We start from the raw sequence: 27,720 nt of genomic DNA, 5'->3' as shown, positions 1-27,720 counted from the left end.
CCAGTGTGGCTCTCGGGCCTTTTGATGGGATTGTGATATTTCTTCAGTGGGCGAGGAGGGTAAGGTTCCCTTGAATGCGACTCAAATTCTTTGTCTTTGGCATGCATCCTCACATTCCTGAGTAATTTCTCAGTGTACACATGCACTCACACTCACACACACACACTCACACTCACACTCAATGCTGCCTGTACGTAGCAAGGACCTCTGACTATTCCCTCTCCACTGAGTGCTGCAGTCATTGTCACACAGAGAAAGCCATTCATGGTGCTCTCATTCCTGCAGCCTTGTGTATGGCACAGCTGGCCCGGGTGCAGGGCTTGTCTTTATAATGCAGCAGGCCCCAGCACGTTCCACACCCCTGAGGCGCTGCTCGCAACCGCCTGGTCGCTTCACTATTCATACAAAATTCCTCCACACGCATCCTTCGACCCATTTATCCCAAAACACAGGCTTTTATCAACAACCCACCCTCGAATGCTGGCTGTAAATCACGCAGACACACTCTTTTTTAAATGTAGACATGCGTCTCCCTCTGTGCTGTCAGACCCACAGAGTGTAAAGCTCTCTCTTCAAGTCTCCTGTCCCTCTCTCTTAAGTAAGAGCATGGTTCGAGGCTAAGATTACAGTACCGGCATGGATCGTTATCTTAGCAGGCCGTCTGCTGAACAGGCCATGAAGATCAAAGTGAGGTGTTCGTCTTTATTTTGAAACATTAGGGCCGAGCTCAAATTGATGACATACCTCCACCCACCACCACCACCGCCCCCTCCGCCCCCAGTATCTCTCCTCCAGACAGGCTCCACGTGTCTCCAGAGCAGGCAATTACTCGTACACCCTCCTCACGTTTCATCTCTCATTTCTTTTCCCCTCCCCTACAAACGCTATAGCACAACTTGATTCCTGTGTCAAGGCGCAGGTAGAAGTACAGATCCAAGATTTAGAGGCTGAGCGTGATTGGTGTGAAAATGGATGAGAGGGCAGACATACTGTAGACCATGTAGTCCAGTGGGTACAGAGAGTGCAGAGAAGACTTGTTGCGTTGGCTGTGGGGCGTCAGTGAGGCCTCGCTTTTGTGCTGCTATTTCCAGGGCTCTACTCTGGTATGTTTCAAAGGATGCAAAGCACCATATTAGTGGTATATTGTCAAGGATCCCAAAGGGCTCATTAAGCATCACCAAGATATGATTGTTGGTATTTTGCCTCTATTTTTGTAATGAGAAAGGAATTATGTCCAACGTACTTACACTGTTTTAGACCCAGTTTGACAGGGCTGGCTCTGGGATTTGTCAGCAGATCTCCACACAAGAGCTAACTGTGGGAATAAGAAAACAAGAGGAGTTAAAAAGAAGACGAAAGCAGTGGAAACTTGGGTTAATGTTGGAGTAAATTAAGAGAAAGCTTAGCTGTTCTCCAGAAATATTTCACATTAAAACAAGTCCAGGTGGCTTGTTGTCAATGCCGGAGCTCACTGTGGGGCTTCTGGTAGGTAAATAACCATGATGCATGGTGGCAATCAGGCATCTCTTTGTTTTGTGGTGTGGTGCAGATGTGGCAGAGCCATTTTTAGCCTCTCTCCCTCACTTTCTTTCACTCACTCCCTCGCTCTGCCACTTTATGGGTGGTGTAGCACAATGCAGGAAGTGTCTGGGCCGCAATACCGCAGGGCCCTAACGGCACGGCAAACCTAATTAAAAGGTTTTTCTTCTTCTTCTGATCTGGAATAGCTGACCTGGACCAGGAGGTTGCTTATCTAGCCGCTCTGTCCCTCCCTCTCAACCTTCACCCCCAATGTCCTACCAGCAAAACACGGGTGGGGCTGCTTGAACTCTGCATCTTTGGTACAGCTAGTCACGGGATGAGTGGGGGGGTCCTGCTGCCAGGACATCGCTGAGATGCTGCAGGGATCTGCAGCTGCACCATCTATGGCAGAACAATGACAAAGCACATAACTAAACGTTCTTATTCACTTGGACATATAGTATCACCATGCAATGGACATCATCTAGTTAGATGGGCACCTGCCTCTGGCTCATGTCTTCCATAGCAGTTCAGACAAAATCTAAAATAACATGCACCCGCTCATAAATTCACACACAGTAAGCTGTCGGACAAATGAGGACAACAGAGGAAAAAAGACCTGCTTTGCCCCCTCATAAAAGAGTTATTATATTCAGTCACGCTTTTCATTGAGCTAAACTTCTGACTAATGTACCACCACATGTTTTATATGCTCTGCTAGCGTCACGTGCTAGCAGAAGTGAGTGGAAATCAGTTTCACTCAAATGCATATGGACTTTTAAAGAGGCAGACTTTATTTAACATCCACCGGATCATTGCATAGACAAATAATATCCATTATGAGTCGCCACGCACACACACAAGATCATTGATTTCATTATGAGAAATAAAGTCAACGAAGGCACAGTGAAATTGAGTGAATAAATCACTATGATACTACTGAAACTGTTTGGCTCAGTGCTCTAACAGTGAACACGATGAGAGAGGATCCTGATGTGCATAAAGGTGAGAGGCGTCTGGCTCGTCTGATTCCTCAGGGTCAATTCTAGCTCGGCCTGACAACGGCAGCCCCGCACACTCTTGTTTTAACCCTGTGAGTGTTGATGTTGGAAAGTGGCACAGAGGGGCAGTAACGGCGCCGAGCGGGGGTTGGTGGCCCTTAGGTGGTGAGGGAGGGGGGTCAGCATGAGCACGGAAGCTGCATGGCCGTGATTCACTGTGACAGCAGCGCCTGGCATGTGAGGACAGCAGGCCAGGCAGGCAAGGCTGCTGCCTTTGATCTTTATTTGCTCCACCGTCTGCTTTGCATTTAAGAGCCTTGCTGAGCGCGAGGCATTGGATACACCTTGAATGGCTCAGGACACCGTCCACTTTTTAAAGACCCAGGATCCTTTTTCAAAGCTGAGGGGATCCAGGACAGAGGGATGATGTTTGAAGGGGAAGGTTCTGCGCTGAGTGGGGTCGAGGGTCTCCCAGCAACACAGATTAGCTCTGATGAAAAGAGCGTGCTCTATAATAACATGATCAAGCTAATGGGGAATGGTGTGAGTGTGGGTGAGGGGCAAGGTAACACATCTCCTTTTAGATGGACCCTCAGGATCAAACCAGGGTCAGGAGGCTGTGGCACGAAAACAAACATGCACAGAACCTTCTGCTGCTCCTCCTGACCTGTCAAATCCATTTTGCACGTTAGTGACGTCAAAAGACTGTGACATCTTGCACCTGAGAGGCAAAACTGGCTGGATATCATCAATATGTGGTCCTTTTCCACAACCAAGCATGATGCACTGACAGGGAGGCATCTCTCTCTTCAAACGGTGAATATATTTATCTTCTTGAACATCTCTATTGCAAATTCCTCGCAGACACTACAGTGGCCACGATCCAGAGCCAGCAGCTGGACAAACTCTTGCCCTAGAGACTGTTGTTAGACTATTGATATAAATAACTGCCCTCTCTAATAAGAGCCTTTAAAAGTAGATTTATGAGGGATCAAATTCACACAACTCAGAAGAAAATAAAAAGCATTTTGAGACACACTGGAGAATGGAAAATTTTGGTTATGTAATCCACACTTTTTTAAATGCGACGAAAAGCTGAAATGTCAAAAAAAAACAGTGGCTCAGGAAAGGAACATCTTGTGTGTGTATGTGTGTGAGGGACGTACAGCACAGATTCTTAATAGCCATGAGGTCCCTCAACAAACACAGATTTCAATATTTCCTCTCTCATGTTGAAGTGTTTCAGCATGCTGACAAGTCCTTTAGCAGGATCCTTTTTCCACTCCAGTTACTGCCCAGCATGTAATTTATTCCCAGACTATACATTTTTGGCAGTCCACAGTTCAGATTATGATATTTATGCTGTCTGTTTTGGGCTTACACAAACGGCTCTCCTAAGAGCAATGAATGTCTTTTTTGGAAAAGGTTCAGATGGAAGAATGTGTCTCATGTCGTGGAGTTTAAAAGACTAAAGATAGACGCAGAAATGTAGCAACATAGATTTTATTTACTGTAGAGAGCTGTGCACATATCACAATTTCAATAGCTTATACCATTTTATATTAGTTGCATTTTCAAGTAAAGAATAAACAAGCTCTGTTATGGTTTTGTTGAGACTGGAATTCTTAGTAGTAACTGAGTGAAACAGCAAAACCAGAGGAACTGATTATCCCAACAGAAGTATCAATTTAGACCCTTACTTCTTTCAAGTACAATTCTCAACAGCACCATGTCATGGGCTTGATGCATACAAACGAGTTTTTAACTGTCCTTTTTTTTTTAGCAAGAAAATACATGTCTCTGTCAATGTGACTATAGAAATATAAATTGTGATTTCTTAAGTGAGGACTAACAGTCATGTTTGGCGGTGGGGTCAAATGCTGCTACCTGAGCACTATATATGTGTATCAGCATCACTCGGGTGCATAGCTTCCTGCTTCTTGATCAACTCTACGCCTGTCAGAGAACACAAAGTGGCTTACTGTACTGGATTTTGTACATGCAATAGCTATGTATTCACATTGTAAAACAATCAAAGCAAAGCATTCTATGGCTGAAATGGTTATAAAATTCGTCATGATCTAAGATGCACGTTATGCTACATTATACAGTATGCTGGAGGATTAATAACAATACGTGTGTGCGAGTACATGGAAGTTAATCTGTACGTGTTAACATTGTAAATAGTTTTTATCACCACTGTTCAACTCTCCCAGCTATAAATCTTCATTCATAACAGTTATCTTGAGTAGCAGGCAGTCCACAAGGTGCAATCTGACATCTTTTTAAACTTGAAAAGTAGTTTAAGAACAAAATAACATCCTGCATTTGAAATCCCTAAATGTCTGAAAATAGTCACATCTGTTCAGCAATACAAAACAACATGAACATCCACCCTGTTTTCCTAAAACATAGCTTATATACAAAAGGAAGGACGCCACTTTTAGTTGGAAAATAGTAACAAAGAAAACATTTTGCATCAAGGCAATGGTGCATCAAGTCTAATCCAGGTGACACTGGAGAGCTGGAGGGGGGGTTAAATTGGCATAGAGTACATGCTGGAGGCAGACCAGGGCAAAGGGAAGTACTGTAAGTGCACTAAGTAGAAGCTAACACCCCTCCCTTCTTCCTGGGCACCTGTTAAAACAGCTAAAGCTTATTACTTCAGGCATCACAAAGGTGGCGGGGAGGTGAGGGCGGCGCGTGTGTCTGTGGGTGGGTGGGTGGAAGGGTCTGTATTGGAGTATTGCTGAAGAAGCCCAGTAGGAGGACGAATGCGGCTCACTCCACTACGCTCATCAGTCGACACACACCTCCCTCGATGGCCAAACACTGTCCAGGAATGGTCCCAGGTGGTAATCTGGATATGTGTGTCTGCAGGCAACAAAAGAAGACACACACATACACAATGAGAAAGTCATCCAAGGAAAGATATACTGTAAAAATGAAGGTATGGATGATGATGGAATATGGTTTTTATCATTAAGTATGATTAACTTATTAAAACTGAAAATAGCAATATGTATAAAGAAGTTCTGATGGTGTAGATTTGTTACTACCGGTACTGAAGAGAAGACAAATACAAACACATCCATTACATGTATCTCTTATGAGATGCACTGCACAGTAGTTTATAACACTATGAGAAAGGATTTTAGAATTGTGATAACTTATTACAACGACATTCACATTACGTGACACTGCTGCGAAAGTTGAGCCAAGTTAAGCTTTTCCACCAGACCCTGCATTTTCTTGCTATAGGTGTCTACATTGGGACCCTCACTGTGCCAACATAATAGTTTCATTGAAATGAACAAGGAGGCTGTTTTAGTTACAGCGCTAATGTTGGCTAAACGCAGGCTTACATCACAACTGTATGCATAGAAAAAATGTGACTTGTAGGCTGCATAACAATCACATTTCAAATAGTTAGTGCATAGCTGAGGGGTAAATGCATGACCATGGCCCAATGATTCCTTTCCTGTAGCCATGATGCACCTGCCTCTATAAGACCACCAGTAAGCTGCAGCAAACAAGGAGGTCTGTTGTGTAGAGTCTCTGCTGAGGTCTGTCTACTATTTCGATTTTGGAGTTCTAAAATTGAAGCTAACTGACACCCGAGGGAGATTCGACAGTTCGACTACACAAACATACATTTGTAGTCCGAAGTGTCCTGGAACACTTGTGAACAACCTTATGTTCAAACATGGTTTAATGCATAATCCACAGCCAGTACAGGACATCCAATAACAAGTTACTGTTCAGAACCTGAACAGTAATTTGTTCCTCCCAATAATCCTCCTCCAAGTTTCTATGTTGTTGCCAACAGTTAAAGTCCCCCAGAAGAAGTCTGGTCCCCTCTTCAAGACCCCACTCAGAGGCTCCAAGACCAAGACTAGGACTAACTGGGAGACAATACCAGGGGGTTATGGGGTACCCAAAGCCCACAACCACAATTAAGTTTTTAACTGCTTGCTCGGCGTGAGTTTAGTGGGTTTAATTGAAATATAATTCAAATGATATCACCGGGTGATAAAGGTGATAAATATAATGTAACCACATAGCACACATAGCACTACAACTGTCACATCATGAGTACCCCTGAAGTCTGAAGATGCCAAGTGAGTATTGAAAGAGACAGAGTAAGTGAATAGAGGGAACAGACAGCTAGTGTTTTGTGTCTGAGCAGAGACAGAGAGGGGTGAGAGGAGGAGTGAAGGGGCAAACACAGCTGTGAAGATGGGAGTGATACTTCGACTCTGGGATCAAAGGTGACCGACTCTCCCAGTGCCAATAACGGCTGCCATCTCTCTCTCTCTCCCTCTCTCCATCTCTCTCCCTCTCCCTCCCTCCCTCCCTCCCCACAGGGTAACACTGGCTCCGGCCTTGGGGGAAGAGTCCGTCCACGTATTGACCAGACCACTGAATTGGCCTGACATCACTCCTCCAAGTCGCCTTCATCTCTACTGGACTTCTTTTTGTGTAAGTTGGACTATGGCCCCTGGCACCCCGAGGGCAACTGTCACCACAATGGGACAACAGCCAGACAGGACCATGCACACATGGCAACACTCTCAGAGGCTGTTATGCCTCCAGGACCCCTTTCTGGGTTCATCTTCTCCCCTTCATCTAAAAGATGGGGTTAAAGAAAGGCCTTGTTTAAACAGTTTTGAGTGAAGGTCCACAGCTGAGTCATAATCAACTAACGGTGACATGCTAAACGTTTTCCTTTTGATGTTTGCATGTCAGAGGGAAAAGCCATGTTCTTTTAAATTCCTACCACATTGAATACACAGCTGAAAACACACTACTGGCCACAATTAGTGGCTAGCTGTATGACTTCATATATTTTTCAAGAAAACTGTGTCTGACAATGACACCAATGTGCCCTCACCCTCACCCCTACATGCAACCTTGCACCACATGTTAAGCCCTTAATTTTTGTTTCAATCTGACAGAATGGACAACATGAGCGAGTAAGCAGGAAGAGTAAAGGGCTTACCAAACCAAACAAATTAGTAAATTACACCACCACAGTGCTAAGAGCATCGTGTGCCTTTCACAGGCTATGGCGCTAGTTCACAAGTCCAGGGGCACAGTAGTAGTGCTTCAGGCTCAGAAGTCACACAAACAGATGTCCTGGTCTGGTCAGCAAAAGACACATAATGCTGTAGCCTTAAGTGTAAACACTAAATTAGTAATTCACACAGTTTTTGTGTCTATGTTGTGCCAACTTTTACCATCTACCATTTACCATTTATATTTTCATAATTAGTCTGCAGCAGATATCTGATCCACGATGATGGTGGCCAAAGAGCACTCGATCATTATCACTTCTTATTACAAACATGCTCTCCCTATTTGAACACCCATTCATATTCATTTTAAGATCCGTCTGTTGGTGGGTGTGATGTCCATCTCAGCATCTCCTTCACAATGTACTGTATCAAAGCTTGTGTTCCAATTTGCTTTAATGAATTCTTGTGGTGGAACCCATGTTTACAGAAGCAGCGTAAATGAATTATAAAGTCAGTGGGGTTGAAAAAGGAGCAAAGAAATGTTATAATGTTATATGACAACTGGGCTAGATAGAAAAAACATGAAGACACGCAAACCTACAGTGAGTCTTGTTGTCAGCTTGATACACAGTGACTGAAGTGACCACATGACAGGAGTATGGCTGAGACAAAACATAACGTGTAAAACACAGTTTCATTGTATCTGTCGGAGAAAAACAACATTCTTTGGTGATATGAATGTGTTTAGGAGGTCACAAAAGCCACACATTAACACCACAGTGTAGGCCAACAGATAAATTTAGCTCTGTGACTATGCCGTTGTTTTTGTGTTGTGGTTTTCACATTCTTTTCTTTTAAAATAAAAAAAGAAACAAAAAAAACAATCATATGCTATTTATTCTTCACGCAAGCTGGATAATAAAAACAAAATGCACCATAATAAAAGACATTTGTCGTGTAATATACAAAGCAGACAATAACCAGGAGGCCAGAATTGCATGCCATTTGATTTTCTCTGGCCTTACACAATTTGAGCAGCAAACGCTTTATAGTGGTAATGATGACCAGGAGGATCCTAAACTTCTCTTTCATCTGTCCAATCATGACAAACAATAAAACAATAGTCTAACTGTTCCAGAAGCGCCGCCACTGGCCTGTCCATGCAGCTTTGTGTAGCTCTGTAAAACATGGCTTGACGTTCTGATGTCCTATCCAGTGCAAACACAGGTGAGTGTCTGACTAAAACCAGATGACCACCCTCTGCAGCACTGCTGCTTTATAGATATTTTACAGTCTAACGTCAAAAGGATTAGGACAACTTTCCCCAGAAACAACATCTGATTGAAAAGTAAGAAAAAACGTAGAGGAGCTGCCAACACAGTGTTTGAAAAACTGGTCTGACATCCAACACATTTTGGACTGAGTTATAGCATGCGTCACTGTCGTTTGTGGAAAAATATATACATAGAATTCTGGGAATTTAAACACTGTGAAAGAGAAGTAGACTTACAAGGATATAATATAAATCCAGTCTGACCTCTGTTCTAAATACTCCGGCTACTGTGTATCAGCCCTTTCATGTTCTTATCACAGAAAAGCAGTGGAAGATGGGCTCAAACGCCCAGTGGGATGCTAATAGGAATGGGAGGAATGTCTGTAGAATAGCAGCTGAGGCTGTGGATGGCTCTGGCTCTATATACAATCTCTGCAAGTCAGTGCACTGAAAATGTGTACGTGCTTAAATCAGGATGAATTATTCAGGCAACCTACTACAGTGCAACAGGAAAACTAGTCCTTATCAAGTTTTCTTCAGCAAGTATTTATGGCAACACAGTCAAGGAAATCTTCATTTAAAGAACTTGTTATGTGCTGACTGTCCTGCTACAGACTAAGATGCAAGATGACAAGAAGACTAGATGCTTTTCAAGAGGACTGAAGTTAGCTATTCCACAGAATGTGCATTGCACACTTCTGCCATTCTTTTTTCCTCTATGAGGAGCCTGCCATCAAGGCCATGGACATGCAGGTGCCTCCTCCTAGGCCTCCATGGCACACAGACCACTTTCTCCAGTTTACAGACAACAGACATCATGACTGGAGCCTGGTCGCATTACGGTTCCCATTTCTGGCTTTTTGAACTTCGCCAGCTCGGAGCAAAACCAGATGCTCTCCTATGGCATCCCCTCAATGGACGATATGTTGTCAGTGAGCCGGAGGAGGGGTGGGGGGGTGGGGAGGCTCTGGGCCCAGCTGGGAAGCAACAGGTAAAACCTTGTTTTGCACCCAGCGTGGAGCCATGAAGGACAGAACAGCCAGCTTCTCTGGTATGCAGATGGTGAGAACCACAGAGGCACATGGGAGCTGCTGAACTAGCTGCTCAGCCTCTGATAGAGCAGTGTGACGTTTGGTGGAGCAGCTGTGTTCTAGGCTGCACTCTCCAATATCACTGTGTCACCAATACCCCTTCGAGAGGAAGTGGATATCAGAAACCACTACTGACAGATGATATTCCTGGATCTGCACCCGCTGAAAACATTCAATTTATAGAAAACATTTTTCATGCATATATTAATGCAGTGATTCTGATTTTTATGGTGATTTCTTTAATGCTTCTGTGGTGCCCAGAATGAGAATGTTTCTGCAGTTTCAATTTTAAGGGATAACCTACAAGTGCTAAAGCTTGCAGTTCTGCTCCTCCTTAGTTCTTTGCACTGTTTCATAGTCTGTGGACAGAGCAGCTTGAGCTAATGCGGCAAAAGGAAAGATTGTGGAACAAAAGCAACGTTTGGTGATTGGAAGTGCCCCTTAGCAGTACACAGTTCAGTGTGCTCTGCTCACCTCTTTACGTTGGCACAGGCGTGAAAAGGGAGCTTGCATGCTCACATTTCACCACCAACCCAAGTCACAGAGCACACCTGACAAATATGCAGATTGATATGGATATCCCCAGTGGTGCATGACTTTCAGTAAACTTTATGGTACAAGGTAGGGCCAGAGAGGGGGAGTGACGAGAGAGAGATAGACCAAGAGACAGAGGAAAGGACGGGTGAGGGGGAGGGGACACAGGACGGAGGGCAAACACTTTGAAATCTGACCCAGGCTTGAACAACTGTGCCCTCTCTTTATACAGTGACAGAGATACATTAGCCAAACAAATCAGTCTGAGCTGAGACTCCATTTAGAGCCAGGAGGCCAGAGCATTAAGCCCTGTTGCTTAAGAAGCCACACTGACTGATTCAAGTCATATCATTTATGTACATTAGTTTTGCTAATGATTTTTAGTACGTTAAGGTCCTGGAGAAGGATCACAGGCCAAACCTCAAACATTGATGATGTATTTTCCACAAAACTGTAAATGCTATATCTACTTAAAAGAGTTCTGCAAAGATTTTTAGTCCCATAATACAAAAGCCAAGGGGCAAAACTCTTGCCTACGACCACACCTGGGGTTTGGGTTGGTTGTGCCTTCCAGTGATACAAAAACCTTCAGTGTTTGCCGGAGGGAAGTTGGTGAGGGAACTCCTACTGTTTGAGAATGAGGATTGGGATCCTTGTGGAGATAGTGTGAACCTGTGCATTACACCGCTCAGTAAAGCCCATCACTGGCAGGTGAAAAACAGCAGCTACACCCAGTGCATAATGGGAGGCACTTGTCTCTATGGTATATACTCTCCCCAGGTCTGCAATGGAATTAGCAGGAACCTGCAGGACTTTGACAGTCCAAATCGGGAGGATGACAGCTGTTTAAACCTCTTATGTAACAGGTGAATAAAGAATGAGTAAGTCGTAACCCTAATTCACACCAAGCGCAACACATTAGCAGCGATTGTACACTCTGACTTGTGCTATGAACCAAATTTAGAACCAAGAATTACCACAAAACTGGCTTTTAAATACATATCTTCTTTGGAACAATGTGCTAGATACACGTCAGAAGTATCTGAATTGCCGCCTCAGAGGTCTACTGTATGCAGAAGAAAAAAAAGGAACTCAGAGCATTACACTCCCTATTTTGATATTGTGCCCAGTCTCCCCATGTCCCCTCCCAGTTCACTGGCACTGTTGTGAAAATACAGATATGTGACATTCACATATCAGATCAATAGAGTATCAATCCCAGTAGACACTGGTCCAGATAAAAATGACATTTATTTCCAAAGACAGGTGAGCTGACTAATATATCATGCACCCTAATATAACAAATTGAGTAGTTTATCAGGGAGAATAAAGACAAGAGGCTGGCTTAATTTCATGCATTCAGAATTGTAAACTCATTGCAAGACATTTTACTTGTCAAATAATTGGGAAGCTCACCTTTGCTTTGCTATCTTGGGCAGACATGTAGCCAACACACATGCTCTCTGTGGTGTGACTCCATAAGAACTCCACTGTGAAAATAACCAGATGAAAAGGTTCATTACAGAGTGAACAGGAGAAAATCAATTGACATAAATCAACATTTATATAAATATAAAAATATAAATCAAAAGAGCATGGCGACAGAGCAAGGGTGTGGGGAGAGAACAGACTGTTACTAAACTTAAGTTCAGTTTTAAAAAATGAACAGAAATCAACAGTCTTTCCATCTGCCAGAGGAAAACGTTTGGCAGGTGACTCAGCGTGCTAAACTGTGGTAAACTCTGAGCATGCCCATTATGATCAAAATATATGACTTGCAGTTGTGACGTAACTGCAGAGGAAGGTAGAACTTCTGAATTAAAGCAGAAACTCAATTATAGCACTCAAAGGATGTGGTTGACATACTGTTTATTCTTGTAAATCAACACAGAGCCCTTTGCAGTCCACAGTAATCTGAGGTAGTCTATACTGTACAAGGACTATGGGTCCATAAACAGCATCAAACAGGGCCTGTACATCACTGAGTAAGTGATACATTTTACTATTCAAGCGGACATAATGTATAATATAAATAGTACTTCACTAGTAATTTGCCTTCATGTCTGATTTGAAATCAAGAGGTCATCCCCTCCTACATTGGAGAAACATCTGCTCTACTTTATGAGTGAACTTGAACTCATCCATTGGTTTCTTTGGGGCTGAGGGTTCGATATACATCATGTTAAAATCACCACAAAGGGCAAAGGGCAACATTCAAACCCAGCAGTAAGCTATACGGCCTAAACTTTGCACAGAACTCAGATTGAGTGAAATTCCAGGATGGCAGCTTTACGAAAGGAAGGGTCGCTCTCAGAAGCTCAAGGTAGAAAAACCAGAACCACCAATACAATCAGCCATACTGGGCAGCATTTAGAGGGCCTCCACTTGTCTGAAGATTAGCAGTTGATTCCATAGTGGGAGGTCTGTTTGAATCTGAGATGAAGGGTGTGAAACCAGAGCCTGATTGTGCAAGTTAAAACACAGACCACCCGCCAGGAAAGCCAAAGTGCCTCCTCCCCCTCCTCCTGATCTATCTGATGATGGATTTTTAAAATATTAACAGCCAAATCTTTGCTTACTGTAAGCTGTGGCGTGGAGGTTCGAGTGTGATCGACTTGAAATGATTAATGTCTTACCCAGTATACCCTGAATATTTTGAGATGGCGGAGCTTCCACACATCTGCAGCAGCGCAAGACAATTACTCCACCCAAAACACGATCTTCGCTGGCCAGAAAGGGTGAGCCTGGACACACAAAGAAAACAGCACACAAGATGACTAAACGAGGCATAAACATAGTAAAAATGACAAGTTTCTCCTCAATCAATATGGCCTCTTGTATACTTTTAGATCTCCACCCTAACAGATCAGACCAAGGATAACACATGCAAAGACTAGACAAAACACAGCACTTTTAATCAAATTAGGGTGATCTGAGAAAGAATCCTTCCATTGAAGTTGTTTGCCTTTCTGGCCAAGTTAAACAACTGCAAGCAATTATTCTGTCCTGATGTATTTATTTTATTTGGTTGAATAAAAAATATTTCACTCCATTTGTATGGGCAGGTTTTTAGCACATAATAGGTTAATGACAGGTAGTGTCGTTTGTAACTCCCCACACTGTATACACTCCTGTAACAGAGTGTTTCATTTCAAGAAAAACACCCTGCTGCATAACTCTCAAAGACAAAAAAACAAACAAACAAAAATTAATTGTGTGGAATGAGAACCTTTCTTGCTCCTTGACAAAACTTCAGAAGAGGCAGACTTGAATGAGGTGTTGTGTATACAAAAAAAAACGTACTGATGGTTTGATTGGTGTGCGGCAATAAAAGAAAAAAGGCTTAGTTTGGAAAGGAACAAAGTAAAAACAGCTTTTGGTGTCTTGAAATGTCTCAACACAGCAACAAGTACAAGAAAAACAGGACCACTTGGTGCATCTGATGAAAATATTCTTGTGTCTGCATGCCATCATTTCTTGCATTTTACACCAGTTTTGGTTGTAATGTCCCCCATCACTCTATAAAACACGTTTTTCTTGTGTAGCATTCACAGAAAAACATACTTCCATTTCTTTTGTTAAACATTCAATAATAACTCTGACATCTTTGTACATTGTAAACATGAGAGCAGTTTGATTTCTGCCTTAATGTTCACCATTATTTTACCCATAACAATAAAAGAAGAAGAAATGAATGGGATTAAACTATTTTTGAGTGTAGATCTTTGTGTGTGTGTATGTGTTTGGCAGGTGTATCTATACAATGAGAGTTACTGTGTTACACAAAAAGATCTGGTATTGTCATGAAAGATATTCTATTTAGAGAACCTGACAGATGTATCACAGAAGTTGAGTGAGGGGCCTCCACATCACAGACACTGACATTATTGCTCCTGCTAAGGCCGGATTTATGGAGCTTTGTTTAACTTAATGTGCATCTTGAGAGGAAACAACAGAAGAATTAAATTCAAATTGACTTCATCCAGCCCGTCCAAACGTCTTGGTGTTACAGATGTCCATGACAAAGCCAAACTGGGACGGACTTCTAAAGGAGGCCAAAACAAGGCAGAAACCACCACATGTTTCCACATGTCCTTTCTTCCTCTGCTCTGTCTTCTCTGAGTTATCCCAGTGGTCATTCACAGGCACAGCAAACACAGTTAACAAGACTTTCTAAAACTGACCACTTCTGAGAATATGGCAAAAGATCTTCACATGAACTTTCAACAAAACAATTATGTTTTCCAAAATAATCTTCAGCCGTCAGCTATGATGTGTGGAACATTTGAATGCCCTGTTTAAACAGCGAAAACGATCCATAAATCAAAAGCTGTCTCTCTTCTGATTCTATTATTTCCAATGTTTCCAGTTGTTAGCTTATTCCTTATGTTATGCAACATCTGTTTGTTCATTTAATTCTCTCTGTGCATAATTGTGTTCCTCACAAACACGTTCTTGGCTGACAAAATCTGTGTGTATGGAACAGAATGGGATTCAGGCTGCAAGTGGGTGACTCACTGATGAACTTGTTTTGCATAGCCTCCAGCAGCGCTTGGTGGGCATCTTCAGACTGCATGGCAGCAGAGCATTCCCGTGCCAGCATGGTGCGAATCAGATGCTCTCCGCAGCCTGGCAAAAGACACACCGACACAGCTCAACCTGTAACATTAACTTGTATTAACTCATTTCTTTGTTGCAAGAATGCATGCCTTCAATCAGAATTGCACAGGGTCTCCAGTGAATTAACTCAGAGAGTTGCAGCACATGTAGTACAAACCACTTACGCCCAGCAATCCAAGGCGCATTAAAACAATCTGACTTTTAAATCATTAGCTGTGTATGGTATTAATCACATCTTGATGTTTAAGTGAATTTTGAAGAGTTCAGTATGTATGAGTATTTCCTGATTACCATTTGTAATACTATGCTTTGATATTCAAAACGTGTTAAAAAGATCACATTTTTCCAATATATCTGGTTATTAAGTTACATAATGGAAAATATTGCAAAATTAAAGGATTGGCCTTTTCAGCTCGTACAAAAGATTTAGTTCTACTGCGGTTATTTTAGCATGCTCTCAGCCGTGTGATGGCTTTAAGCTTTATTATTTCAGGTAATGACGACAACATCTAGGGGATGCCAAGTACAGCTGCCTTGCTCAAGGGCACACTGACAGTAATTGCTGAAGGACTGTTTGTGTTTCTCATTCAGCTTTCCCTGCCCAGATTCCCAGCTGGTCTGGGAATTTGAAACAGCAACCACTCAGTATTAATTCCACTTCTGTAAACTCTGTGCTCTAGCTGGCTTACTGTGTAACTGCAGTATGGGCATGCATACTTGCAGCATGTATCACAATAACACATTTATGATTCAATAGGTTTTAAATTTACATGTTAACATAACATGTATTTTTAGATTTTTAGAAACATGATTTTCCCATTCATGCTTAAATGGTCAAACACCAAAAATATTATTTATCTAAATGTGGAGGGTGGACAAGAATAAACTATTTTTATTAGACCACTCAGTGTAGAGTTAAGACATGAAACAGTTGTAGGTAGACATAAGTGACTGCAAGCCAAATGTAAAATGAACTACTTTATCTGTGAAGGCTGTGACACAGTTTAGTCCACAGAAACAAATATAGACATCATGTGTTAAAAGGTGTGTGTGATCATTTTATTGCTAAAATCTAATCCCTCTGAATGAATTCAAAGTGCCAGCAGGCTTCAGTTGACTTCAATTAGCACCTGAATCTGTCTGATGCTCTTCAGTTATGCAGCATGTGGTATATAGAAAGGTCCAGGGAGAGAAACAAAGCATTTTGTTGAGAATTCAAGCAAACCAGGAACCATAAAAAGCCTGGGCAGCCTGTACGAATGTCTCACCTTACCCTCTACCACTTCCAAGTCAGGTGTGCTTTTTTTATATCTTAGATAATATGCTACTTACTGCTTAAAGGACCAACATTAAAATCAATGCCGTGTTGCTGCTAATGAAAAGCCAGATATTAAATGCATGCTGCATGATTACAATATGACTCCAATGTCTGCCCGTACTCAGGAAAAAGACAAGAAATCTAAAAGTGAAAACAAAACACATCTGGCAAAAGCTCCTGTGAAAACCCATAAAGACTTAGACTATAGCCTTGTTGTTTCTGTTAACACAAATAAAGGCGCCGTAAAATATCAGGTAACTACAACAAAACTGAATGCAGGTCAGAAACTGTGGAGACCAGATGCCTGGAGCAATTTGAAGTTCCTTTTTAACAAAAACAGAACGTCGGATTGGCCAGGTACTGTGCCTTTTGTAATGTGTTTACCATAAACCACTCTGTCCCAGGGGAACTGGATATTATGGCAGCACGAACATAGTTGAACTGGAACTGCAGCAAGAAGCCTAGACTAAAGCAGCAACTCAACAGAGAGACATGTAAAAAGAGGCCAACAAACGGAGACAGAGTATTTGACAGCCTACAGAAGCATGAGTAAACGGTGAAGTTTGTGAGCTGTTCTCTCACTCGCCACAGCAAAGTAAAGGCAAGGCGAAGCAGTCAGTGAATATAAAACAAAGACCCACATGAGCCGTATATTATAAAACAAGACTAGAATGGAGGGGGTGGAAGGTGGGGATGGATGGGAAGAAAGAGTGACATATAGGGTGAGGATTATACTCCTTGTGTCAGAATGAAAATGACTGTTTTTCTGCTTCTTTTGATGGGAATGCCTTTCATGTTAGGAAATTACAAACAGGTGTTGTACTGGAACACACATTATGCTCTCCATCCATCCCCATAAGGAAAGCTTCTTTTTTTTTAGTAACATCAAAGGCAAAGCCACAATATAGGAGAACCGGATGAGGTGAAAATACATACAGAGCAAACATCTACTGGGATAATTGATGGACTTTCACCAAGATGGTGGTCTTATACTGTATATTTAATGTAATAAATACAGGATAGATCGGTCGAAATGGGCCTGACTACTTATCACCTTTAGGCTGCAGACTACAAGTAAGTGACAGACCTTACCAAACTGGCATCTTGCATGATCATACATATAAATGGGCAGAACAGTTAACAGTTCACTATTTACAGCACTATTTACTTCTGAGGCTATGTCAAACACAGTAGATCAAGTAATAAAAACCATGGGGATGCTAACGTTTTCTGTAAAAATGGATTTGACTTACTTTTTCTGGTCCTTCTAGATAGCTAGATACAAGCTATATTGGACACATCTGAACTGTTATGATTACAGTACAAAGTCCGAGAGAGATTTTTGTTGATACACTACCCTAAATTTCTCACTGATGATGGTGATCAAATATTCAGACAAGCTTTAGCAGTGCAAAATGCTGGATATCTCAGTGGTCCAAGTACATATGACTCAAGTTTCAGCCCGTCTGATCAAATCAGCTCCTCTGCACTGAGATGCATTAGGCAACAGATCCACATGAAAAGGTTTTAATGTTTCCCATAAGCTATGTGGCTATGTCAAGTGGGCTAATATAGCCTCTCTACCTTACATTTAAAACCATACAGCTCACAACCAGCAATGTTGCTGGTTCATTTTTGACACACTAAACACTAAAGCATGGTTGTATACGTTATAAATATGTTGGTTATATGTTGTTAAGAATGCAACTCGTTTTGAAATGGCATATTGGTCCTGAAAGGGAAGGATGTCTTTGTCAAATTGACTCTGTATTAGTTTAACCCACCACCCACCTGAGGCAGAGGGAAAGGTGAGGTGCAACTGACTGCAATAAAAGTAGGTGGGGAATGCCGATTGTTTATCTCCAGATTTACTGTCACACATACATACTCAGTAAGGCCAAAGATTTTAAGAGGTCAGTTTGTCCAAATTACACGGAGACATATTTTCTCACTCGCCTCTTACTGCTTTCCAGTCATAGTTATACTTTTTACAGATAGTTCTTTCTTACCTATTAAAGATCGTTCTTACATACACGGCTTTTTACAGAGGTTTTGAGATCTACTGATGAGTCGCCTTCTGACATGCCAATATAATAAAGTTGAATGGAATTTCAATCCAATCAACTGACACCATCCTGTCATTACTCTGCATCATGTTGCAGTTCAGATTTTTCACATTCACTTAAAATACAGGACCCTAAGATTAATACCAGAAAAGTTATGATCTGAATCAAGATAACTGCACTTAAAGGTTTGCAAATTTACCATGTTTCTGCTGCACTCCCAGCAGTTCTCCCTCTCTCATATCTCCAGCAGGTGTCTCATGTCAAATGTCACTGCAAATCCAAAGAGCTTTGCAATGCACCTGGCATGCAGCTGACTAACAGAGAGCGGAGAATGATGACTCAATCAGCTGAGGAAGTGACTGATGAGAATCCCTCAGCAGGAATGGTTGGAGGTCATCGGAAAGAATTATCTGGCTTTTTGAAGCTTGACTCACGGAGGCTAGACAAGAGGCCTCACATCAAATATCTGTTTCTGATTCAAATCATCTCCAAAACAAAAGGCAGGCTAGTGGCAAACATTAATGGTGAGAGGAAAAGTTACACACACATGCATGCAAACACACACAGACACACAACTGCAAAGTAGGTTGTAGAGAGTGTGCTGTGGTATACCTGAGGTACTCACTGCTGTAGAATAAGGGTTCATGTTACAGGCATTTTCAGCCCAGCAGCCACATCCATAATGAGCAGCCTGAGAAAAGACAAGAAAAGAGGACATTTATGCAAAGGAGTTTTGCTGTAAGTTTTAATATTTCTGTTTAGAAAGAAAAAAAATATCATAAATTCAACTTTGAGCAAGACACGCTCATGGCCGGATAAAATTATTTAAAACTTAGACTACAGGCTGGGGTGGTCATTTGAGCCTAATTTACTTTTCCACATCATTAACAGCACTAGAACAGCATGCCATACTCACGATTGCTCTGAGCTTCAGGTTGTTTAAAAGTAATAGTGTTAATGAGGTCAAGGCAGTAAATCCTACTGATTCATTCATTCTGTTCAGTCTCCATTGTTAAGTTGTTGTTTTTTTCCCTGTTAAGCTGCTGTTAATGCAAACTCATAAACGTCTATCTCATAGACTTCTATCACAGAAATGTTTTACTGGGATTTGTTGGATTTGCACTGACATTAAAAAATGGGGCACAGGACATGAGGATGATCAGGGCAAATTTGCCTCATTTAGCTCTATTAATTACATCAGACAGTGGCAATGCCAGATTAACACTGCTCACTAACCACTCTTATCTGCTGCTTTCAGACTTTTTAAAGCTACATTGATAGTACATTTTTGGCAACTACTGAATAAGAACTCCAAAACACACAGCTGTCTTTCTGCTGTTTGGTGCAGGGTAGAGAGCATACCGTGGGTTTGGTACCGGCTGCTACCTGAAATTTTCAGATTTTTTTCTGAAAGTGACTGCCTGCAGAAAACAGGTCTTATGAACAGTGAGCCTGCATCGTACAGAAAATGTGTGGGCAGTAAAACCATCTCTGTGGGTTTCTCCCTACAAGCAAACCATCTCATATTACACAAAGTAATTTAATTCAGTGTTAATCTAAAAAAACTACCGATTACTGCCGTTTTCTGCAGCACTTTGTCCCTTTGGCTGCATAGGCAGCCCACCTTAGATTCAGTGCATTTGTTAGCCGCTATTATTCCCAACAACATACTATAATTTGACCCAAACTACATGTAGATGTAAACCAATACTTTTGTTCTCTAATGAGTAGTGTATAGGCAATATGTTTACAGAACAAATTAGAAATTATACGTTATGGTTCAAAAATATTTCACTAAAAAGGACACATTGAAATGACAACATGTCTAATAATTGCTGTCTCAAATAAAGGCCTGGTTCAATCTTTACTTGAGTTACAAAAAGTTATTATTTAAAGAAGAAGACGACTACCTGGCCAACCCTGCCGGGATGTTTCATGGCCAGACCTCCACTGGACACCGCTGCAGCTACATTCCCTTCCAGGTCTACCACAACGGCTCCCACTGTGTCGAGGCACCCTGAACCATTTTCCTACATCACAGTAAGGAGAGGAGTCACATGAAGAGATAAATACAAATGGACATTTTCAAATGAAAATTGTTCTTGAGTAAGAATGTAATGCATGAATTTATGAATCACTTTTCCTTGCCCTTAATATTTCATTAAAATGTTCTGATGTCATTTCAATCAGCTGTTTTCATTCCCTGACTGCAGTTTGCTTTGGAAGTGACTTGTTTATGAACCATCATGACTCAGACTTCATGATGAATGGAGTTCTACAGGCTAAATGTGCAAAATGGCATTATGATACATGATCAGAGCTCTGAAACTGAAGATCTTCATTGACCCCTGGACTAAAAAGGCAAAGTAAAAAAAAAAACAATGTTTCTCATCTGTCTTGTGCTCTCCTAAATCAACCCTGTCTCCAGGTTTTTGAGGCCAAAAAGAACCAGAGCCAGCTATTTCGAAATGCTACAAAGACCATCCTGTCATTTCTTATCAGTATCATTTAATGAAAAACTCCACAGTAAATGACTGCAAAACTTATGGGCATATTTGGAATTATATTGATATGCTTTAGATTTTTCTAAACAACGCCGCTGCCATACACCATCATGAGACAGGTGCCTATATTGCACTGGAAAAAAGAATGGAAAGATTTTATTGCTTGGCAAAAAGACAGAGGCATAAAAAGAACATAGTGTACGAAAATTAAAACCAGACTTGAGGCAATAACACTTTTTTTAACCCATGAGTCTCTAATACTCATTCTTGATACAAAAAGACGTTATTTCCTGTTAATTGACTTAATATGTCAATGGAAAAGTAAAAAGGTTGATGCCAGATCTGTGTAAAATACCCTAAAACTCTGAACATGGCATATATGTGAACAGTCACAGTCTAAGTATCAGTTATGTCCAAATCAGTGGAAGCTGAACTACACCAAATGGTCACATATTCATCTTTAATAGGTCAAGCAGTTCTGTGTAAACATGTAAGAGACGGATGAGAACAGAGAGCAACTCAAACCTTAAACTCTCATTAGGCTAACTAGCCATTTGACACAACAATCAATCACGTAATCATATATCACTTGAACATGCCCGAGTCAACAAACAGTCCATTTTAGTTGTTAGTCTTTCTTTTTATGGATATATCATTAATACTGAGGATTGACTGAACTACATAAACAATACTGTTCTAAAACATATCCAATGAAGCATATAAGGCTCCGTTTACACGTTTTACTCCATTTAACACAATTCACGTCCTAACCAAGATAAACTCTCCCACCCTCTTCTGTGCTGCTGCCACTGCTAGTGTCTTTACAGCAGAATGAGTCTGCTTTCAACTCAGCTCACCATCAGTCCACAGTCCAGTTGTGCTGCTGAGATCATAACTGGAAGAATATACCTATATCTTGATGTCTTAGCAGAGTCCTTAAATTCCCTTCTTACATAAAATACCATATTCTACTTTATGTTTCCTCCCTTTTTTAATTCAGTTTGATGCCATATATTGCCATGCATAACTGCTGATTTAAAATCTGAAGAGTGGGCTGCAAGTATGATAAAACTGACTTAAGAAGCACATCAATTTCATCACAAATCATAGACCAAGTTATGCAGCCACATTCATGTTGAATTTTGAGTAAGGCATGTGTAACTCTGATATTTTCTACTGGGGAAAACCACGTTCTTACTGTTGCTACTGCTGTCTCCTCTTACCTTTGTATGTCTTAAGTCCCATTTTATATGACAGAAGTTTGTTTGTTGCATTGTCTTTATTGCGTACTGTTTGTTCTGTTCCTTTCTACACACATTGGCACTGTGTGTTTGAGAGACACAAATCATTTTATTAAATTAAATTAGTGTTTTAATTTAAGACAAACGACACTGGGCCGAAGAAAAAAACAAGATGTTTTCTGTGAGGAATACTACTATAAAATCAGCAGAAAAAGGGGGTGGGTGCATTCTGACTCAAGTAATTCAGTTGAGAAAACACTTGAAATAAGATCAACTATTTTAATGGCATCAACTGGTAACATAGTACTCACATTTTCACTTGATTGTCGTCTTTTCTTTGTCTGATTATGTCCTGTGTCCATTTTTTCTGCCAGCTCCATCTTTCGCTTGTTCCTCTTGTACGCAGACAAACTGAACTCTGTGTGCAAAAAAATTATCTCAATCTAATGCATCCACATCAGTTGATGCACCTCTTCCAAAGCACTGTGTTTTGGTTCAGTTTTGCCGCTACGGAAAATACATTTGCTAGATGAAGCATATTTCTGAATCAACAAAACTCACTGGTGGCCATTTTCTCTGAAGGGCATGGTGGTATTCCATGGCTGACTGCCCAATCATGTGCTCCTCGCCCCACTAAAAAGCTGATAAAAGAAAAAAAATTAACAAGTGGATATAGTCACATTAATACGACATGAATTCATAATGATAATCACCAGGGTGGTATTCTGCCAGCTGATAGTTTCCCTTTCTGTGCTTCACTCAGTAGACGGTTTGCAACTAAGACTGGGTTCTTAATACCTGAAGGAAAAGTCAGAATTATCACAGGGCTAGCAGTTCATTCCATGTGATTTTATTACAGTCGAAACATATCAAAGTATTCAATTCACGATTAGATTTTGCAAACACACACAGAAATGATTTAGTCGAATCGAGCAAAAGGAGTCATCAAAAGACTAAATCGCGAGTCTTTCCCTGCATGTCGAGTTCACTTTGTAGAATTGCACATTCTAGTGGCTGTACTGTGTTCCTTGTGGCTATGTTAACTCCTTTGTTGTATCAAAACAAATTTCCTCAGACAAAAGATAAAAATTATCTATCTATCTATCTTCCTTATTGTGCCATTGTTAAACAAGCACACCTATGGATGCTGGGTTGCTTTTAGCCTATGTAAAACACATCTTACTGTATTCTGAGACCTTATAAAAAACACAGGTTGGCAGGTAAACATTTTATACCTAAGCCAAGTTTCATTCATCATGTACAAATTATATGGCTGACTGTTACATGACGCAGACGTGGTAATAAAAACAATCTGTTGTCTTTTGGACTAAATGTTCAGTGCCAGCTTTCGTCCCCGGGCTGTTGTTTGTAACAAATGGAGTTCTTGCAACCAAAAAAAATTCTTTTGTTGAAAGCCTTCAAGTCAAACTCTCTGTGAGTACACTGATGGGTACATATTAACAGCATTTCTTGGTTGTTCTCCAGGTAAGAAGTGGGTGGTCCCCCATTGTAAGGATTTATGATGCCAAATCCCTCTAGGAATCTCTAAAAAACTCTTGAGATGGTAGAAAGTAACTCAGTAAAACATACGACAGATAGAGGCTTGACTCATTGCCATTACTTCCAGGTGACTGAACTTCAGTGCCACAACAGTATTACATAAATATCAACACATGTGCAGTAACTCACCACCAATAGCCCCTACGGCGCCATAATGGAGCGACTTCCCATCCATGATACTCGCATCACATTCAATTTCCCCTGACAAATTAAGGTTGGAGCCCATGCCCGCGTTTGTAAAAGGAGAGTCCTGAGAACAATTAAAAACATGCAGAGTCTAGAATAAAAACTATAATTGCAATGAACCATATTGTCAACGCTAATATGCTGAAGGAAAGTCATTCTTTTTTTCTACAGCTTAACTGTAAGCTAAGACAAAAAGTGTCCCTTTTCTTATGGGCCAAAGTCCTACTGTAATGGCAATATTTCCAAACAAGACAAGAGTCAATATGTAACACAGTTCTAACTTTTTAAATCAGCTGCCCACATAGTGACCCTGATGAAGTTTGTTAAATACTTCAAAACACTAATTTGAAACAGCTTTATCAAAGGAAAACCACTACTATGGGAGATGTTAATTGTTTAAAAGTTAGTTTCTTTGTTTCTCATATCACTTGTGCTATGCCTTATTTTTTTACCAGATGATGGCTCTCTGCATTCAAATCATGTAAGTGGAAACTCATCTAGTGCTTCACTACACTTCTCTGTACATTTTTGCAGCTGCTGAGAGTTCATCCGTCATTGTTTTCTATTTCCTGCCCTGAGGAAAACCATCTCTTACATCATTCAACAGGATGTGCGTACATGCATCAGAGGCTGGAGCAGAATATAGCTGTTTTGGAAGAACATGTACACATGTCAAATTAAGTGTCTTATCCTCACTGAAAGTTTTTTGATTGTTTTTTTAAGTACATTATTTTCTTCTACATTATGTATGTGGAGTGTTACAGAGTACAGAGTTCATAAAAGTCGGCTTTATATAATTAAACCGGGATCATAGCCAACCAACCTCAAGTTCAACCAGTGCTGCAGCCACTGCTTCCACTGCAAGTGCCCCAGCTTTCAGTCGGTCCACAGCCTGGAAAAGACAGACAGAGACACCTTGCTGAAAGCGCAACAGCTTTCCAGTCAAAACACCAAATGCACCCATTGCTCATTTAAGCCTTTGTACAATACTTTCATTACCTACATTCATCGAAGTCAGTTACACAACACTATAAGATATGGATAGAAAAAAAATATTTAAACTTTCTCCATAGGACTTATTTTGCTTTCTAGTCCCTACATAATCACAGTACAGTGCATTTACTGGAATACCTATATATCCTGCTAAAATGTAACTGAAAACATAAACACCTCGACAGAGGTAATTATCATCAAATGGTCAAAGTGGGAGATAAAACTAGGCTAAGGACAGGCGTAAACTATGCAGTGAGGGCCCTGAATTGAAACATTAAGTTTGCCTTGTGTGTGTGTGTTTGCATGTTTGAAAAATGACACAAACAGCATGCTAAGACGTTGTAACAATGTATAACTGAATGAATGAATAACTGCTAACATGAAAGCAAAAGACCTTTTTAAAATGTAATGTGGCTTTAATGCAAAGTCCCACATCTATGGAAACTAGGTACAGCTCATCACTCATCTAACACCATTCCTATTGTAAAGCAAGGGTGATGGCAGCACCATGAGATTGTTTTTCAGTTGTAAGGATTTAAGGAACTTGTAAGGACAAAAGGAACAATGAATGTAACTAAATACATGGATATTCTTGAGAAGAACCTGCTTTGGAGTGCCAAAGAACAAAGACCTCCCTTCCAACAGCAAAATGATCTTAATACAGCCAAATTAAAACTGGAATGACTTCAAAACAAGAACATTGAAGTGCTTGAGTAGGACTGCCAAAACACAGATTAGACTCCCAATGAATATATATAGAATGACAGCTGTTCAAAGACGCTCCCCATCAAACCTGAGCAAACCTCCAAGAAAGTGTAGGAGAGAATCCCAATATCTTGCTGATCAAGCTGATTGAGATTTTAAAAAAACGTTTGCAAAACATTATGTACCAGGTCAAGAGAGTCAGAGCAAGTAAACTGTAAACTATTACACAGACTATTTATTTCTGGTAGATACAGGGGTTTCGCATAATTCTTTGGTACTAAGATTTGATCAATACCAACATATTTTTTCAGATTTTCCACTAATTTAATTTGAATATAATGGTGCAGCGCGAGAGCACTGAGAAGTGCCAAATCATATAGATTGAAGTAACACATTTACTAATATTCCACTAAGAATAAAACAGACTCTGTATACGAACAGTACAAGGTTATGTTGTTTATTTGCACACATACAGTTTAATATAGTAATACCCATAAATTAAACTTACTCGCTGGCAGGCTCTTTTGCACACATGCTTGTACTCCTTGGCCTTAGATTCAGAATGGTATCCTGCTCCTGAAGGCAATTAAGAGGGAAAGTGTTTGACCATTCCTAAAGAGATGATAGTTGACCTCCTCAAAGCAGAAAACATCATTGGGAGACTTAATGTTTCAGTTCATGATGGATGCACTAACACCCATAAGTGCTATAAATACCACCTAAATTATGTTTATTTATTATGAGGTGCTGCATGCTATTTCTTTCCAAGCTCTTAATTCTACTTGGTAATAATGGTGTGCACACTTACCTGCATGCACTAAAACAAATCCACCAACAAGTTTTGGCTTTTGATTCTTGCTTGAATCCTGTTTTTTGGACCATTGGTTGGCCAGGGGAGAGGAGGGTTGCTGCTCTTCAGCAGAATGCATTAGACTTTCCATAACCCCTGCATAACTTGACAAGCCTATCGTGGCCTATCAGACAGTGGTAAGAAAATCATTTTCATGACCCCTGTGACAGAAAAAGAAATGCAAACATTACCAGTCGGGGATAAAACAGGACAAGATGCAAAGAGCCTCTTTTAAAGCAGCAGGGTGTTTCTCAGCTGTGTACCAAGTGGACACTAGACAGGTTTCCATCACTACAGCAGGAGCTGATTTCACTGACAATGAATTATGTGATTGAAGTCATGAATCTGCAAATTCTCTCTATACAATCAACTTCAGTTACCCTTCACCACTGTCAGTGGTCTGTCAGTAGTGGATAACAAATAACGTTACATTTACTGAAGTACTAACTCGAGTACAAAAATCACGTAACTAACATCTACGTTGTAGCTAACGGTATCCAGAAACACGCTATTCATAGTCCGGATCAACACGACTACATATGAAAGCCTGCACACAACACGCATGGGTATCAACCATCTCGTTAACCTAAGTTGACGTTATCAACTTTCCAAACAATTCCTGTTGATAGTGCTTCGTTACGCATTTCATGTTCAACATTTGCGTTATTAAAAGCGCTATATAGTTTGTGTCATGTGTCTGTTTAATGAATAAAGAAGGATATCACATTAAACACAAATAAGTTATTTCAAGTCAAGCTAGCAGTGTTGTGATTTCGTTAGCTTGCTAGCTAACAGCTCGCGAACACACCAACAAAACAATCTGAACTTACTATTTTCACTCCTCTCCTACCAGCGACAGAACTGCCTGCTAACCACGACGTTGCCTGACATGTGTTTAATACACATGAACGGCAGCTGGACTCATAAATCTAACTGAGACAAACTTTGCTGCCACACACTTTCACTCCTCTGTGCTACCCACGGCTAGTTAGCTAGCGCATACACAAGTACTTCCTGGTTCAGATACACGTTGCTAAGGAAGTGCGTTCGATGCAAACATTGGTACACGTGGATGAAGCTGTACAAAATAAAGCTTAGATATTGCTAGAGGAAAAAAATAAGAATAAAATGCAGTTGCAAATGATGTTATTAGCTGATATGCATACACAACATACATACGCAAAAAGCGAATACATTGAGTGGAATATAATAGTGTGATAATATATTACAACTTGCAAT

At 40.8% G+C, this 27,720-nt stretch overlaps 1 protein-coding gene across 1 annotated transcript; it reads right to left on the bottom strand.

The window, feature by feature from the left end:
- Nucleotides 1–5,211: 5,211 nt before the first annotated feature.
- On the bottom strand, nucleotides 5,212–27,379 carry tasp1 (taspase, threonine aspartase, 1). The gene is made up of 14 exons (XM_070916167.1): nucleotides 27,312–27,379; nucleotides 26,440–26,642; nucleotides 26,140–26,207; nucleotides 24,757–24,825; nucleotides 23,877–23,997; nucleotides 22,901–22,985; nucleotides 22,749–22,828; nucleotides 22,499–22,605; nucleotides 20,353–20,472; nucleotides 19,055–19,133; nucleotides 14,957–15,067; nucleotides 13,075–13,182; nucleotides 11,855–11,928; nucleotides 5,212–5,396 (listed from the first exon to the last, which is right to left on the bottom strand). Exons 2-14 carry the CDS (start codon nucleotides 26,570–26,572, stop codon nucleotides 5,304–5,306), a joined length of 1,248 nt encoding a protein of 415 aa, XP_070772268.1. The 5' UTR covers nucleotides 26,573–26,642; nucleotides 27,312–27,379; the 3' UTR covers nucleotides 5,212–5,303.
- Between the last annotated feature and the right edge of the window lie 341 nt (nucleotides 27,380–27,720).

The sequence above is a fragment of the Enoplosus armatus genome, chromosome 12 (assembly GCF_043641665.1).
Source record: "Enoplosus armatus isolate fEnoArm2 chromosome 12, fEnoArm2.hap1, whole genome shotgun sequence".
Lineage (NCBI taxonomy): Eukaryota > Metazoa > Chordata > Actinopteri > Centrarchiformes > Enoplosidae > Enoplosus > Enoplosus armatus.
This window is presented reverse-complemented; position numbering and strand designations above follow the sequence as displayed.